The sequence below is a fragment of the Vulpes vulpes genome, chromosome 16 (assembly GCF_048418805.1).
Source record: "Vulpes vulpes isolate BD-2025 chromosome 16, VulVul3, whole genome shotgun sequence".
In the NCBI taxonomy this organism is placed as follows: domain Eukaryota; kingdom Metazoa; phylum Chordata; class Mammalia; order Carnivora; family Canidae; genus Vulpes; species Vulpes vulpes.
In genome coordinates this window covers 47,518,951-47,535,881 of record NC_132795.1, presented here as the reverse complement: position 1 = coordinate 47,535,881, position 16,931 = coordinate 47,518,951, and the positions used below count along the sequence as shown (strand labels likewise).

At 70.9% G+C, this 16,931-nt stretch overlaps 1 protein-coding gene across 1 annotated transcript; it reads left to right on the top strand.

Moving 5' to 3' along the window:
• Positions 1–13,663: 13,663 nt before the first annotated feature.
• On the top strand, positions 13,664–16,666 carry PIM3 (Pim-3 proto-oncogene, serine/threonine kinase). The gene is made up of 6 exons (XM_072742950.1): positions 13,664–13,999; positions 14,134–14,243; positions 14,337–14,387; positions 14,460–14,829; positions 15,368–15,544; positions 15,632–16,666. Exons 1-6 carry the CDS (start codon positions 13,915–13,917, stop codon positions 15,817–15,819), a joined length of 981 nt encoding a protein of 326 aa, XP_072599051.1. The 5' UTR covers positions 13,664–13,914; the 3' UTR covers positions 15,820–16,666.
• Positions 16,667–16,931: the final 265 nt, after the last annotated feature.

Genomic DNA, 16,931 nt, shown 5'->3' with positions numbered 1-16,931 from the left:
GGCTCTACAGAGGACCCCTGGACCCCCGGGCCCCTTGCCCCCGCCTGCCCTCCCCCTACTGCCCACCTGGGCCTGTGGGGAGGCCCGCTGGAGGTGAGGGAGGAGCCACACGGGTAGGGGGCCCTGGTGGGGCTTGGGACAGCGGGAGCAGAGTGTCACAGAGCTGGTGTGCGGGGCAGATCCGGGAAGGATCCGGAGCCAGGTGGGTTCCACGCGGAGGGGCCGCGAACTGACGGGGCTGGTATCCCTCTGCTGCGCGGTGCTGGGGCCTGCAGGGATCCCCAGCCGGAGCGAGGCCGTGGGGCACATGGAGGCCTGTCCTGCTCGCGGGCGTGGTGGCCACAAGGGCTCTCCAAGGCCGGGCCGGAACCAGGCCCAGGGCGGCGCACGAGTCCGCAGTGCCTCGTTCCCGTGCCCGGGCCTTGGCGCATCCACATGGCCCCTCCTCTGTGGGCGGGCTGACAGCCAGCAGCTGCCGAGGCCCCCACGTGCCCCCACGTGCCCCCACGTGCCCCCACGTGCCACTGCGGCCCATGGGACAGGGGCCATGTTGGAGGAAGAGGGGGGCGCTGGGGGCCTGGCTTCCGGGGACTATTTCAGGGCTGCCCCCCCCCCCCCCCGAACCCACAGCCAGGGAATCATGTGTCTGTCCATGCAGCCATCCAGCCGTCTGCCGTGCTGCAGATCCAGAGCCTCCCCTGAGTGTTTAACCGCAAATCGGTAAGCAAGCCCGCCTCTCAGTCCTGCCACTGCACCCCCTCGGGGGCCTGACGCGGGCCTGGCTCAGAGTTGGCTCTCGGGAAAGAACTACTTACTGAAAGAAGGAAGGGTGAGTAAATGAGGGAGCAAATAAATGAGTGAATTCACGAGCGAGTGAATAAATGAGTGAACAACGCAATGAATGAGTGAGCTAATGAACCATTGAGTGAGTGAATGAATGAGTGAGTGAATGAATGAGTGGACCAGTGAAGGAATGAATGAATGAGGGCCCGAGGCTTGGAGCGCACGGTTGAAGGCAGGAGCCGGGGTGCCGCCCCCCGTCTGCGCAGGGCTCCCGGCCTGCACCCCCAGCAAACAGCAGGAACAGCCCGAACTGCTGTGCCGAAGCTTAGTGAAGCCACCTCCCGCCCCCGAGGACGCAAAGCCTCAGCTGTTCCCACCACCCCATGCCCGTGGGGGGCCGTGGGGGTGAGCCCCTTCATGGGGGGAGGCACGCCCAGGCCGAGGGGCCCCCAGAGCGAGGAGACCACTGCCGGGCACTCAGCGGCCTCAGGACGTCCGGATGCTGTGCCCCCATGTCAGCCTCTGTCAGCCTCCGGAGCAGAGCCCTGGGCAGCACTCCCCGTGGGAGGCTGGAGGGGTGCATGGCTCCCCAGGATGTTCCTGCCTGCGCCTCTCAGGCCCTGGGCCCTGTCTCCAGGAAGGACCCGCAGCTTGTCAGGAAGGGGGGCTTCTCCATCCCCGGGACGCCTGCCCCCGGGGTCCCGCGCAGCGCCCCTCCCCGGATGCAAGGTCTGGCCCTGCCAGGGCCCGGCGGCAGCAGCCAGCCCCCCACTACCGTGCACCCTGGGGTGCGCACCCTACCGTGCGCCCAGGGCTCTGGGGCCGGGCGCAGGCAGTGCCCATGCGGTGCTCACACGGTCACGGCAGTGCCCGCTGCTGTTCCAGGGCCTGGTCCGTGTGTGGCGGGCTGGCAGGGGCCCTCCCGCTGCGAGGACCGCGTGACGTGCTGGGGGTCCCGGTCCCCCCGTGGCAGGACCATAAAGCACACGCCATGTGTTCCCTGGGGGAGCCACGTCCACTGCACTTTCTAGGAGACCAGAGAGGAAGGGGCACGTGTGCCCTCCGCAGAGCTGCCCTAGCCCCCCACCGGCTCCCCTTCACAGGCCCCCGTCATCTGGCCCCACGTGCCACGCTATGGGGTCATGGTACTGCTTGGGGTCTGCGGGTCATGCCCACAGGGTGAAGCCCCGGTGCCCCACAAGGAGCCCAGGAAGCGCACAGGGCCGCCCTCCCCTGCCCGTGTGCCCAGCCAGTCTCAGGCCGCCAGGGGCCTCAGCTGGACGTAGCACCAATGACGCCACGAAGGCCCTGGAGGACCAAGGACAGAGAGGCGGCGACCCCAGGCCCTCTGGCCACCCTGCCGGGGGCAGGGGCAGTGAGGAGGTCAGGGAGGAGGGGCAGGGGGTCCCCCAGGTGGCAGGACAGAGACGAGGCCTGGGGGGGGGGCCACAGGGAGGACTCTAGATCCTGACTCCTGGGGTCGCGTTTGTCCCATGCAGTGTGGGCCTTGAGCCGACTTGTAAGGCTCCACCAGAGGCTGTCCCGTGGGGAGGCCCACGTGGTACAGAGCTGGCGAGGACCTGAATCCAGCACCCGCACAGGAGGCCACGCGGTGACAGACTCGTGCTGCCTGAAGCCCGTAGGCCTGGGAGAGGTGCTGGGCGCCGGAGCTCACCCCACAAGGCCAAGGGGAGCCCCCCGCTGCGGAGCTGAGCTCCGGTGGCCAGGAGAGGAGGGGGTGGCAACGGCCCCCCCAGGAGGTCGATGGGAAAGTCCCATGGTGGGCGGGGGGCGGCCCCCGGGGCCTGTAAGGCTGAGAAGCGATGCCCCATTGTCTGTGGGACCTGATAATGGGGACACAGAGGCTCTGAGGGGCTCCCTGAGCGGCTCCCTGAGCGGGGGAGGGTGGGGGAGGGCGCCTGTGCAGCCAGGCTCTGAGCTGGGTGCAGGGGCCCTGGGGGCGGGGAGATGGGCGCTCAGCGGGGTGGGTGCCCTGAGAGCCCCCAGCTGCTCCCCTCACCCGGGCTGGTCAACCAGGTGGACACATGGCCTGGCTGAGAGCTGCGGGGTTTGTCCTGTCTTGCCGCGGACGTGCACGCACCCTGGGGCCCCGCGCAGCAGGCTCGGGCTGACGTCTGTGCTTAGAGCGTGTGCCGCATGACGCAAAAATCGGGACATCGAGGAAACGACCCGACGGTTCAACAGCTCTTTGGGGAGAACAATGTTACATGACAAAATCTTCATGACCACGCGGAAGGGAAAAGCTCAGTTCTTTCAATGTCACTTCTTCCTGTTTTCTGAGCAGGGGGCCCTGGGCAGGTGGTGGTGGGAGAGCGCAGGGGTCGTGCAGGGGGGAGCGTGGGGAGCTCAGGGACAGCACAGGGTGGGGGTGTGGAGGGGGAGCTCAGGGACAGCATGGGGGATCCAGAGGGGGAGCTCAGGGAGAGCGGGGGGGGGGGGGGGGGTGGCGGTGAGAAGGGAAAGCACAGGGAGAGCAAAGAGGGGTGTGCAGGGACAGATCAGGGGGTGTACAGGGGGAGCAGGAGGGTATGGAGGGAGAGCTCGGAGAGCACACGCGGGTGTGCAGGGGTCAAGCAGAGGGAGCTCGGGGAACTCAGGGACAACACAGGGGTGTGTGTAGGGGGAGCTCAGGGACAGCACCAGGGGGATGGTGTAGGGGTCGTGCAGGGGGAGCTCGGGTTGCTCAGGGACAGCACAGGGGGAGCAGGGGGCAGTGGGGAGAGCAGGGGACCAGCCCGGAGGTGGTTCTGGGAAGGGATCCTGCAGGACCTGTTGACAGGTCAGCACAGGTGGTAAATGGAGGGGCAGCTGGACTTCCAGGCAGCGCTGCCCTGGGGGGGTGGGGCGCAGGCTGGGCCTCAGGGCAGGGGGCAGGGCAGAGAACTCACTTGTCATCTGTCATGCAGATGACCCCCCTGAGGCTGTGGGGTGGGGAAGCCGGCATCCACCAGGGTGGGCTTCAGACAGTTTCCCTCCCCCGCAGTGGGTGCGGCTGAGAGACGCCTGGCTCCCCCAGACCGTGAGGGAAGAGGAAGGGGTGCTGACCCCTGTGCCCCCCCGCCCCTGCCCCCCACCCACCTGGGGCACACAGCAGACATCCAGGGGAGCCAGTGCCAGGTCGGGCAGCCCCTAGGTCCCCTCACCACGTGGCTCAGGGTGGCAGGCCCTGGGGGGAGGGGACAGGCGAGTGACAGGCCCCTCAGCTCGTGGGGGGCCAGTGGTTGAGGCTGGGGCTCGAGGAGCCTGCAGGACGCACGCGGGTGGCAGGGGTGGCACTGGTGTGTGCCCTGACCCAGCACCACAGCTGCCCGTCCCAGGACACCGTGTGCAGCCAGAACAGGGCATGTGTTTGCTCAGGGCGCCCACACCCCCGGGGCCCTGCCTGGCACTCGGGAGCTCCGGCAGGCCCACAAGCGCCCCTTGTGTTCCTGGGCACCCCCCAGCCGTGGGCCACAGGGCTTCACCGGGTCCCCCACCCACTGCTCCTTCCCCGCCGCTGGGCCTGCGCCTCCCCTGCCCGCCCGCCTTGCCTCCTGCCCCCCCCCCCCCCCCCCGCTGCCCACTGTCCCTGCCCTCTGCTCCTCTCCCTTGCGCCCCCAGCCTGCGCCCCATCCCACTGCCCACAGAGCCCACGTCCTGGCCTGGCCGCCCGGGCTTCCCGGATCAGATCTCTGGTGCTTCTCCCAGTCGAGACACCACCCAGGGCACCCAGTCACGCTTAATGGACCCACCCGCCTCCACACCCCCTGCCCCACCCAGAATGCCATCCCCAGGGCGAAGACCCTCCCAAGCAGCTGCCTCACACAGGGCAGGAGGGTGGGGAAAGCCAGCTCTAACCAGTGGGGGAGCCCGAGGGGTGGGCCTCGCTCGGGTGGGGCTGAAGGTGCTGGGGCGGGCGGTGAAGGGGCAGGTGCCGGGCCTCAGTGCTCAGGGTTGCGGCCCTAGGATGGGGAGCCATGATGCTGCCTGGTCGTGGTGACCCAGCTACACCTGCCCGCTGCCCACACCGATGCCCGCGCCCCTCCAGTCCCACAGGCTGGCTCAGGGGCACTCGCCCAGATGCCCCTCAGACACCCCTGGGGGCAGGGCCCAGCAGAGGTTGAGGGGGCGCCACAGCCAGGATGGCCTAATGGTTGCGGTGACAGGTGGGGCAGGTGTCCCCATCATCCAGCTGGAGAGGCCGGTGTGTCCTGGATGCACACACGAGGCACCCCACCAGCTACTGAGCAACAGGAGGGGACCTGGGAGCTGCCAGCACCGGGGGGTCCACCCACCGGCCTGCCCCACGGGGCTCTCAGGTCCATCGGTAGCCCCCCCAGGCCCGAGGGCGGGGGCTGAGTGCAGGTGACGCGGAGCTCGAGGGCCCAGCTGGAGGCGCCTGTCTGGGGAGGCTGGGTGCTGGCTGTACCTGCATGACCTCACCAGCCACTCAGCTGCACGTGGGGGTCCCCAGGGTCCCCACCGCCAGGGTCTGTCCTCTTCCAGCAAGGGAGCTCGGGGGAAGCCAAGGCCGGAGGCAGGGAAGGCAGAGGACAGCCTCTGGGCAGGCTCATGCTCCACAGGCCAGGGGCCACCCATGGAGAACCGGTCTGACCGTGTGTGTGCGCGTGTGTGCATGCGTAATCGTGCTCACGTGTGCATGCGGGCTGAGATCCGGCCAGGAGGCCGGCGGAACAGAGGCCACAGCCTGCGTCATGGGCAGCACCCCAGGGTGCCCGCTCAGCGGCAGATGGCATGGCCTCGAAGGCTGGGCCACAGGAGCGGGGCGGGGGTGGGGCACAGGGCTGGGTGCAGGGGAGGTGCGACTTGGCCTGGGCCTGGCCGCTGGGTGGTGCCAATGCCTGGTGGCCCTGCCCCTGCTCTGTCCCCCAGCGCCCCCCACCCGCCCATGCCCTCCAGAGAACACAGGTCCCCGTTGTGGTTCGGATGGGAGGCCTGGGTCCAGCCCTCCTAGGGCTGTGGAGGCCGGGCCGTCTAGACGCTGGCCCTCAGCCCCACCCCCCGCTGAGAGGCTCCCCACTCAGGAGCGCAGTCCTGGGGTCCTGGCAGGTGAGACACAGGAGGGCGGACCCTCCAGCGGCCTCCTCGACCAGGCTCGGCCCAGCCCCCCACAGCTCCCAGCAGGCCTCGCCTCCCCCAGGACAGCTCCTCTAGGCCCGGCCGGTGCCTTGGCCCCGACCTCCTCTCCCGCCTCCTTGACCCGCGGGAGACACTCCATCCTCCATCCTGACAGGGCTGGCATGGGCTCTTGGCTGCCCCCCGCCCCAGGACCTCCACCTGGGCCGTCTGGCCTGCAAGCTGGCACCACTGCCCCCAAGCTGGCAACGGGGCTGGCTGGCCACTTGCATTCCCAAGCCTCAGCTCCCCAACATGTAGGTGAGGACCAAGAGGGGGCCTGCAGGCCTGGCGTCTGCCCCCAGAGTCCCATGTGGAGGCGGGGTGGTGGGCCGGTCCTGAGCAGGGGTTGGCCTGGCTGCCTGCCCCCCTCCCTGTGCTAGCCCTGCTCGCCAACACCCAGGACTGGGCACGAGGAGGGACGCCAGGAGCGGGATCCAGGGCCCAGAGCGATGCCCTGGGCCTGGGCTAGTTCCTGCATGGTTTCCAAGCCCGCCTCAGCCTGGCACGCGCCCCATCGCCTGCCTAGCCCTGACCCGGTGAGAGGCCCTGGGCCTTCAGAAGAGACCAAGGCCGGGGTGAACCTGAGAGGTAGCCTGGCGTGTCTCAGCGCCTTGGGGTCAGGAGCGGTTGGAGAGGGGCTGGGGTGCCCAGAGGAGTGGTGCAGACAAAAGGTCAGGGGGCTGCAGGGTGCCCCCAGCCACCCACCCCGCTGCACCTTGCCCTGGCAGCCCCATGGAGGGAGCAGGGCTCCCTGAAGACCCATCTTGCAGCTCAGAGGACCGAGGCCCAGGGGCTCTGCTTCTGCACAGGCGGGAGGGAGCTCCTAAGGGAGTGTGAGCAGGAGAACAGTGGGTTTAGAGGCTCCGGAGGCTTTGTGGGGGGGGGGGGGTGCAGGGGGCCCCAGAGGGCAGCAGAGGGCAGTGGCAAAGCCTGGAGCTGGGGGCCCAGGGGGCCGCATGGAGACCCCAGTGAGCCTGGTTCTCCCGCGGCCCAGGGGTGGCCTCAGCCATGGGTCCCTGAGCAGCTGACTCACCGGCCTGGGAGGGACTGTAGGGCCGGGTCGAAACCCCATCCCGGCGTCCCAGAAACCACAAGTCAGTGGCTCCCCTGCTGCGGGGAAGCCACCCCAGGCACGCACAGCCGGGCGGGGCAGGGATGCGGGGTGCCTGGCAGGGGGCAGCGTGGGGCATGCCTGGGGCCTGGAAGCTGGAGGGAGCAGTTGAGGAGCGGCTGGTGTGGGGTTGGGCTCCGGGGGCTTCCCGCCCTCAGGGTCCCCACCAGCAGTGCTGAAAAGGACCCATTTCTCAGATGGGAAGACCTGTTCGACCGGGAAGCTCCTGGGGCCCCCAGGACGAGGCGGAAGGGCCGGCATGGGGACCACTGTGGGGCCAGGACCCAGGGCTGAGATGACAGCGGGTGACCTGTGTGACCTGTGGGCCCCGCTGTCCCCCAGCACCGGGTGCCAGCTCTCCTCCCGCTCCAGGAAGCAGGAAGGGGGGCTGGCGGGGAGGGGCTGGCGGCCTGGGGAATTTGGGGCGGAGGGAAGCTTCGCCAGAGGGTAACAGAAGTCTTTCCATTACTCTGCGGTGACTCAGTAGCTGTGCCCCCACCCCCCAGCCTGCGTCAGCCCAGGAAGGCCCGACTGGGAGCCCGGAGGGCGGGCTCAGCAGCGCCCTTCCAGCTGGGCCCCAGCCCCCACTTCCTTCCCTGTCAGGTGCCCCGCCCCGCTCGGCCCACGCGGTCCCCTGCTCCCCCCTCAGGACCTCGGTCACCCCCTGTAGGACCCCCGGCCACCCCCAGTAGGACCCCTGGTTACCCCCCGCAGGATCCCCCGTCACCCTCCTGTAGGACCCCCAGTCACCCCCAGTAGGACCCCCAGTCGCCCCCCCGCGGGACTCCTGGTCACCCCCGCAGGACACCAGTCACCCCCTGCAGGACCCCTGGTCACCCCCCACAGGACGCCTAGTCACCCCCAGTAGGACCCCCGTCACTCCCCCAAGACCCTGCCCCCTCTGCTGGCCCTGTGTCTCCAGGCCCGCCTGGCCTCCCTCCCTCCTCACCCTCCCCCGCCCCCCCCCCCCCCCCCCCCCCGGGTCACCATAGGGCACAGGGCCCCCACCTCCCGACAGGACCTGGCTCTGGCTCCGGCGTGGGATGTAGCACCTGCCATGGCGGAGGGTCCACACAGGGTCTGTGAGCTCTGCCCCCCACTGAGACGCAGGTGCCCCGCTGTGAGGTGTGGGTGGGGTGGCCCCTCCTGGGCCTCGGGCTCCCCAGCGGGATGCAGAGTTCCATTCCAAGCGCTTCGCCGGCCGCACTCAGGTACAGAGCAGGCTGCCTCCGGGGGAGATGGAGAGGGACGGGGGCGCCGGGGCCACGGTGGCAGGATCCACGGAGTGCCCACCTTGTACGTGTGGATGCGACCTGCCCAGTGCACGCGGGCCAGTGGGCTGGGAGCTCACAAACCCCAGGGCTCAGCTGTCCCCAGGGCTCGCTGCTACAGCCTGAGCCCCAACGCAGGCTGCTGGGGGGCCCTGGGGCCTCCTCCTGGCCGGCCTGGGCCTCGGGGTACACACGGCACTGCGCCAGCCCTGGGAAGCCCTCGGGGTCACACGGTCCCCCTCGGGGGCGGCAGGACTGAGCAGGGGCCAGGGCTGGGGTCACCTCCAGGCCAGGGCCCACTCAGCTTCGGCACCTTCAGCGCCTGTCCTCCCACTGGGGCCTCTGGGAACGGGGAGGGAGCCCCAGGGAGAGGCCGGCCCAGCCCCCGCTTTCGTCCCGATGCTCTGTCCAGGCCCGCTGTCACCTCAGGGCAGGGCCCCTCGGCGAGCCTCAGTGGCCCCCGGCCTTAGGGGGCAGCCCAGAGCCCTAGCAGCCCCAGCCGCCCTTCCTTCAGCTTCCTCCGTTCCCCTGACCCCCAGAACAATGACAACATAGGAAAGTCCTCAAGCCCTGGGTGGTGCTCAGGGTCACCAGACTGCCCCCCCAGGCTGGGCCAGCAGCTCCTGAACACCCACATCCCCAGCGGGCACCCTTCCTGGCCCGGGGGCCAGGGGCCTCCTCGCCCTGGCCCTGCCACGTCTTGGGATCCAGGTGCCCAGGGGCCCTCAGCACCCAACCAGGCCTGGGGAATGCTCGCGGGAGCCAGACCCGGGTCCTTCTGGCAAGAGCCCCGTGAGGAGAGTCTGGAGGGCAGCCCAGGCTGCGGGTAGTCTAGGGCTCACCCTGCCCTGCCCCGGTCCCTTCCCCGCCTGGGGCCACCACGATCTGCCCCTGCCCCCCAGGAGGGCGCCGCCGGGACCATGGGTCGTGGGTCCGGGAGCCTCGTGTGCCGACCCGTGTCCCCAGGTGCTGAGCACCACGCGGGCCTGGGCCTGAGCACGCCTCGTGCTTCATCCGTGAGCAGAACTTCAGGCCACGCTGGACTGGGACTCCCGGAACCAGTGCCCAGGCCTGGGGGCTCGCCCCGTCGACTCTCTCTGAGCCAGACGCACAGGCCTGGGGCACCAGCCTCAGCAGCTCCAGCCGCGCGGGTGCTGCCTGGGGCCGCAGGGAGGCCCGGATCGAGCCTGACCGGAAATCATCCCCTTGCTGCCTGCCCGTCCCCAACCCCGACCTGTTCTTGGGGCGAGTTCATGCCTTGACACAGATGCTGGAGTCTGCAGGGCTGGGCCAGTTGCCCCGTGGGTACATCCTCACCCCGAGGACCCCTGGGCCACCCCAGCCTGCTGCCTCCAGGAGGTGGTGTGCGAGCCATGCCCGTCCAGGCACTGAGGTGGGGGTGCGTGATCGTGCAGCACGTGCATCTCTAGGGCTGGGCTGTGTCTGCCGGGCCTGGGCCCTCGGGTCCTGGCTCTGACAACCGGGGATCCGTTCGTAGAGGCCGTGCCCCCCTTGCCAAGGGCGCTCTGCGGCCTGCGCCACAGCCCCGGCACCGTCCCAAGCCCCTGGCATCACCACCGTAGCCTGGGCTTCCTGGGCTTCCAAGGTCCCTGATACCCCACCCAGACTCAGGACGCAGCCCGACCCTGCAGAGTGAGCTCCTGCCCCCCGGCCTACACCCCCGCAGCTGTGCCGAGAGCCCCCACACCCTCCCTCTGCTCTTGATCAGCCCTGGAAGCCCAGTGCCGGGCTCCTTGGCCTTGAGGGTGCACCGGGTGCTGCCCCAGGCCTCCTGGTCTTGGGGGAACCCTGGCCTCCCTCGAGGAAGTCCAGGGCTTGCACCCAGGTCAACAGCCAGATGCCCGCAACCACGGGTGTCAGAGGCCTACTATGTGCCAAACATCTGCACGTGTGTCAGCGGATCCTCCTGGGCCCACGCGCGGTGATCAGAGTCCCCATGGACGGGGAGCTCCAGGCAGGAGGGGCCGCGAGGGGCCCATGGTTCCAGCATGGCTATGGCCCAGTGGGCACTTGGCCTGAGTGGTAGGTGGGGGCTGGGTCAGAGGGTGGTCCCGAGGGAGGGCAGGGCAGGGCACCCGGGGCACAGCTCGGGGCGGGGCAGGAAGGCCACGGGTGTGAGGCCCTGCCGAGCAGCGAGCGGTGCCCACCCCGGGGGGCCGCCTGACCCCCAGCCCGGGCCCGGCCGGCTCCATGAGGAGAGGACTCCAGGAACCCAGGCCGATGCCAACGTGGGGACAGCCACCAGCACCGCCGCGGCCGGCTTTGGGGTGTCGGGCCCAGCTGCGCGCGGCCAGCCCTCCTGGGCACCTGCGGCCCTGGGTCAGGCGGGGGCTCTGGGGCTGCTTTGGCCTTCAGGGTCTCCTGGGCCAGGGGTGCGGCTGGCCATTGCCAGGTCCCGGGGGGCCGGCGGGTGCGGGGTGTCGGCAGAACGGCAGCGCTCGGGCATAGGCTGCCGGGGTCTCCTGGAGGGGAGGCCAGGGTTCACGCTGCCGCGGGTTCCCCAACTTCGCCACACCCCAGCCCGACCCTGCCCTCGGCCGCCTTTGGGAAATGTTGCAAGACCCTGGCGCGGTCCCGTTGGCTCGGCTCCCCAGCAGGTGAGAGGCCACACCGAGGTGAGGCACGGGGAGGCCGCAGGGGAGGTTGTAGGGGAGGCCGCCGCCAGGCTGCAGTGTGTGGGCTGCGGGAGGGGCGGGCGCCCCACAGGGCCTCTGGGGGACCGCGGGCCAGGTGCCGGGTTGCGGGGCCAGACCCAGGGAGGCCAGGGGTTCCCGCGGGGGGCTGAGGGGTGCCGCTGTGACTGGGCCGCGTCCCGGGGCTCACCTGGCGGCCGGGCAGCCCCGGGGATGGGGTGGCAGCGGCGGGGAAGACTGGCCTGGCGGAGCTCGCGAGCAGGGAGGGTGCTGGGGGGGCCTGGGCGGGCGGGACAGGACCACAGGCCTTGGTGGCGGTGTGGGGACAAGGGACCAGCCTGGCCAGGGCAGGACGGAGGGGGCCTGGGCAGGGCAGGCTGAGCCCCAGGAAGCCAGGAGGCGCGGGGACAGCACTGCCGCCAGCTCCGCGAGGGAGCGTGTGCACGTGTGGTGTGCAGGCACGAGCGTGTCTGTGAGGCGTGCATGTGTGGATGAGACACAGACGTGTGCGTATGACGACCCAGGCCATCTCTGTCCACCCCCCTCTTCCTTCGTTGTCCCGGAGACCAGCCCGGCTCCCGTCGCCTTGGCAACAGTGCAGCCCCTCCTGTGAGCAGGACAGGGTGACCTATGGGGCCAGCTGTTTCCAGGGCTGGGGGCGGGCGGGGAGCCTCTCCCAGTGTCTGCTCTGCTGTCCACCTCAGGAAACAGCTGCCTGGGGAGGACAGCCACTCACAGGCACCTGGCTCAGTGCCAGGCTGCCTCCCTCAGCATGGTAGCCCGAGGCCACGCGGGTGTCCACAGCACAGCGGCCCAAGCCCCAGACCCTTGGAAGGGTGATGGGAGGCCAGGGGACGGGATCAGCGGGCAGCAGGACAAGGACCCAGCAGGTCCGCCTAGGACCCTGGCTTAACCCCAGCTGAGCCCATGGCTGGCGGCCAGGGGCAGCAGGAGCGTCCCCAGCTCCGCTGCTCCTGGAGAGGCTGGCCTGGGCCACACCTGCCCGTGGGTGTCAGAGCCTGAGGGGCTGTCGACAGGACACAGGCCGCCTCTTTCTGAAGTGTGAGTGGCTGCTGCTCTGAGTCTGGGGAGACTCGGGAACAGGGTGCTGGCTTCCAAGGCGCATCCCACTGGGTGCACAGGCCAGGGCACATGAGGAGGACCGGCCCGGAGGTGCGCACGATGTGCTGGGGGCCCCGGGGCAGCCACTGAGTCAGGCCTGCCTCAACCACAAGTCGCCATGGTCCTCACCTAGACCCGGAGCACCCTCCATCGTTCCCATCACAGCCAGACTGGAGGGCATCCCTCTCCAGGGGCAGGCTCTGGAACCCTCTGCTGGCCCTCGGGAAGCCCTGCAAGTGCACAATGGCCCCTCCTCCCTGGCAGGTGCTGGGTAGATTTGGCGAAGGGGGGCTCCTGTCTCCTACCTTGGGTCTGACCCCCCCCCCAGCCCGCCCCCACACCCGTGCTCAGGAGAGCGGCAGGTAGAGCTCCTGGAAGCTGGGAAGCAGGGGGCTGGGCCTCGGGAGGGTCCAGGTTCTGCCCGGGGGACAGTCATAGCGGTGGGAAGGACAGCCGGGGTTTGCGGGGAGCCAGCAGGCCCTAGGTCCGTCAGGCAGGTGGGTGTGCCTGCGGGAGACACACCTGGAGGTGACCCGGGTGACCCCAGCCGGCCCACAGGCCACACGAAGCCCAGACGATGTGATGCTAGCCCCGGCCTCCGGGCTACCCGGATCTCTGTGGGTCGGTTAAGGGGCCGCGGGTGTGGACGGCTCCAGCATCTACCGTCGCTGGCGGCAGCGGCTCACTCTCGGGCGGTGACCTTGGGCAGAGGTCGGCCGCCTGTTCCGTGTGGACCTGGGCTGCTCGGGGCCGGGCCGCGCGCTCAGGTGCAGCCCCCGTGACGGTGGTCGGCGGGGGGCCCGGGGAGCGGCAGGCGGTGGTCCAGGCGGTCCAGGCGGTCCAGGTGCGGGACGCAGAGCAGAGGGACCCGGGAGGGGGGGCGCGATAGGGGAGGGACCTCGAGATCAAGGCCGGGTCAGACGGCGGCTCAGGGGTGCGAGCTCCCGCCGGGGCGCAGGGCCGGACGGGATCCCCGCGGGGGCGTGGGCAGCGCCCCCCTCGCTGGGCCAGCGGCGCGCCGGGGTGCGCGGACGGCCGGGGAGCGCTCGCTGGCCCGGGACGCGCAGGGGTGCCCCTGCTCGGGACCCGGGCCACGGCAGAGGCGGTGGGCGCGCGTGCCGCGAGTGACCTTCCCGGCACGGCCTGGGGCGGGGCCTGCAGAGGCCTCGCCCCGCCCCCGCGCCGCCATTGGCTGGGGCTTCGGGGCCCTTTGGAAGCCCCGGCTTCCATTGGCTCCCGCGGCCCCGCCCCACGCGCCTCGGCCGCCGCCCGCGCAGGGGCCGCGCGTGCGCGGTGAGTTCGTGCGCGCGCGCGGGGGAGGGGTGACGTGAGCCGCCACGCCACACCGTGCACCTCCGCGGCTCGCTCACAGCGAGCTAGTCCCGGGCGGCCCGCCCCGCGCCCCGGGCCCCGACCCCCGCCGACCCGGGGTGGCCGCGCCCGGCCCCGCCGCCCCGCCGCCTCGGAGCCCCGCGCGCGTCCCCGGGGGGGGCCCCGCGGCGCGGCCCGGGCGGAAGGGGGCGGGGTCCCGCTCGCCCCGCCCCCGCGGAGGGATCCGGCCGCCGCGGCCCAAAAGCCCGGGGCGAGGCGGCGGGGCGTGTGAGCGGCGGGGTGCTGCGCGCGCACGCGGTCCACGCGCGGTCGGCCCGGGGCCCTGTGCCGCGCGGACGGCCTCTCCCGAGCGGCTCTCGGCGCTCCCGCCTGGCCCTGCGGCCGCCCCGCTCCGCGGCTCGGGAGGCCGCCGTCCCGCGTGTGGGCCGCGCGGGGAGTCGGGCCGGGTGAGAGGCGGCGGACAGCCCGGGGGCCGCGGGCCCGCGCCCCGCCGCCGCCCGCGATGCTGCTCTCCAAGTTCGGCTCCCTGGCGCACCTGTGCGGGCCGGGCGGCGTGGACCACCTGCCGGTGAAGATCCTGCAGCCGGGTAGGCGGGGGCGGGGGCGCGGGGGACCCGGGGACGCGGGGGCCGGGGACTGCGGGGCTGGGGGCGCGGGGGCGCGGGGGACCCGGGGGCGCGGGGTCCGGGCCGCAGCAACCCCGCCCGCGCCGTTCCCGCAGGCAAGGCGGACAAGGAGAGCTTCGAGAAGCTGTACCAGGTGGGCGCCGTGCTGGGCAGCGGCGGCTTCGGCACCGTGTACGCGGGAACTCGCATCGCCGACGGGCTCCCGGTGAGTCGGGCCGCCGGGCGGACCGGGGCTGGTCGGCCGCCGCGCGCCGTGGCGTGTCGGCCGCGCTGACCGTCCGCGCCCCTCCCCTCGCAGGTGGCGGTGAAGCACGTGGTGAAGGAGCGGGTGACAGAGTGGGGCAGCATCGTGAGTGCGGGCGCCGCGGGGGCGGGCGGGCGGGCCGGGCGGGGGGCGCGCTGACCGCCGTGTCCCCCCCAGGGCGGCGCGGCCGTGCCCCTCGAGGTGGTGCTGCTGCGCAAGGTGGGCGCGGCGGGCGGCGCGCGCGGCGTCATCCGCCTGCTGGACTGGTTCGAGCGGCCCGACGGCTTCCTGCTGGTGCTCGAGCGGCCCGAGCCGGCCCAGGACCTGTTCGACTTCATCACGGAGCGCGGCGCCCTGGACGAGCCGCTGGCGCGCCGCTTCTTCGCGCAGGTGCTGGCGGCCGTGCGCCACTGCCACGGCTGCGGGGTGGTGCACCGCGACATCAAGGACGAGAACCTGCTGGTGGACCTGCGCTCCGGGGAGCTGAAGCTCATCGACTTCGGCTCGGGCGCGCTGCTCAAGGACACGGTGTACACGGACTTCGACGGTGAGCGCCGGCCGGCGGCCCCGCGGTGACTGTTGGCTGCCGCGCGGGGAGGGGGGCGCGGGGGGCGCGGTCCCGGCTCGAGGCTGCCCCCGCCGGCGGCGCGGGGGTGCGCGGGGAGTGCCCGGGCCTCCCCTGCGCGGGGCGGGCGCTGCGTGCGTGCCGAGCGGGGGCGGCGCCGCAGAAATCCCCGCATTGCGGAGCGCGGGGAAGCCGGGGCTCCCCGCCCCCCGCCGCTCCCCCCGCCGCCTCCCGGCGCCTCCGGCCTCCGCTGACATCTGTTTGTTGTGAAACCCGAGCCCGCGCTCATGTGACCCGCCCTCCCTCCTCCCTCCTCCCTCCCCCCTCCCCCCTCCCCCCTCCCCGGGCCGCGCTGGGCCAGCTGGGGAGGCCGCGCCCGCCCGGTTTTTCCAGGGTGATGACGAGCAGGATTTGGAGGCCGGCCCGGCCCCGGCCCCTGCCGCCTAGTCACTGGTTAGGGCGCCGGTGCGGTGGGGGCGCCGGCCCCGGTCGGACGCCCTGACGCCCGTGTGTCCCCCAGGGACCCGGGTGTACAGCCCCCCGGAGTGGATCCGCTACCACCGCTACCACGGGCGCTCGGCCACCGTGTGGTCCCTGGGCGTGTTGCTCTACGACATGGTGTGTGGGGACATTCCCTTCGAGCAGGACGAGGAGATTCTCCGGGGCCGCCTCTTCTTCCGGAGGAGAGTCTCCCCAGGTGCGCGCTGGGTGCAGGGGGCACGGGGTGGGGGGGGGGCTGGGGACCTGCCCGGCCCGTCCTGACCCTGCGGCCTGCGCTCCCCAGAGTGCCAGCAGCTCATCCAGTGGTGTCTGTCGCTGCGGCCCTCAGAGCGGCCCTCGCTCGACCAGATCTCGGCACACCCCTGGATGCTGGGCGCCGAGGGGGCCCCCGCCGAGAGCTGTGACCTGCGCCTCTGTGCCCTGGACGTGGACGACGGGGCCAGCACCACCTCCAGCAGCGAGAGCTTGTGAGGAGGCGCCCGGGCCTGGCTCACGGGAGCCGGAGGGACCGACCCGCCTCAGCTGCGGCCGCTTCTTGCGGAAGCAGTGACCTCTGGCTCCCGGTGACCTCTGCCTCGGGCACCGGGCTGCTTCCTCTGCTTTGAGTGCCTTTCCGAACGCTGCTGTTGCGGGACTTAGTGTTCTCAAGCTCTGTCTGTCCAAAGACGCTCCGGTCCGAGGGAGGGCCAGCTGGGCGGGTGCAGGCGGTGCGCCACCCTGGGACGGCCCGTCGAGGGACCAGGAGCACGTCCTGTGGCCTCATCTCTCCGGGACACCACCGGCGTGCCCCCCCTCCTGCGTTTCCCTGGTGTTCGTCCGGGCAAGTCCGTGCACAAGCAATGCAACGTTGGGGGCTGGCAGGGTGTGCGCCGGCGCCCCTCTATTTATGGTCTGACCCCAAGGAGGGCTATTTATTGTTTAATTTATTCATGGAGGTTTTCTCCTGGCGCCCCTGCCCTCCGCCCGGAGTGGGGGGCGCGGCTGTGTGTACCCCAGGTCCTGATCCTACCTGTGTCTGTCAGAAGATGGACTTGTACAGTGGCTAATTTAAGGGGTGAGGGTGACCGCCACCGGGGCTCTGCGCCTCAGGGGCGGGGTGGGGGCGGGTTTTAAATTATTGACCTTGTACAGTCTGCTTGTTGGCTCTGGAGGCGGGGGGTGGGGGGCAGAGTCTCAAGCCTTTAATTTATTGTAGCAGCCGTGTTTCTGTGATCCTGGTGTGCGTAGGCATCGGGGATGGGGTTTCCTTCAGTTCAAAAGTGATGTCTCGAGATCATATTTTTTATACAGGTATTTCAATAAATTGTTTTGTATATAACAGTCGCTGTGTTTATTGGGCAAGGTGGTGGGGTGAAAAGTTTGGGGGAGGGGCCCTTCCCTGACAGAGCGCCGGCCTGTATGCTTGCCCGCTTTGCCACCCCTAGTGTGGGGGCCGCATCTGGGGGAGGCCCCAAGGGGGACCTCTGGCTTCTGTTCCAGGGATGCTCAGTCAGAGGCGGAGGAGGAAGGGGCCTTCGCTCAGGCCACTCAGGAAGAAGTGGGGGGTGGTCCATGCTGCCCCGCAGGTGGCTGGGAGGGGTTCT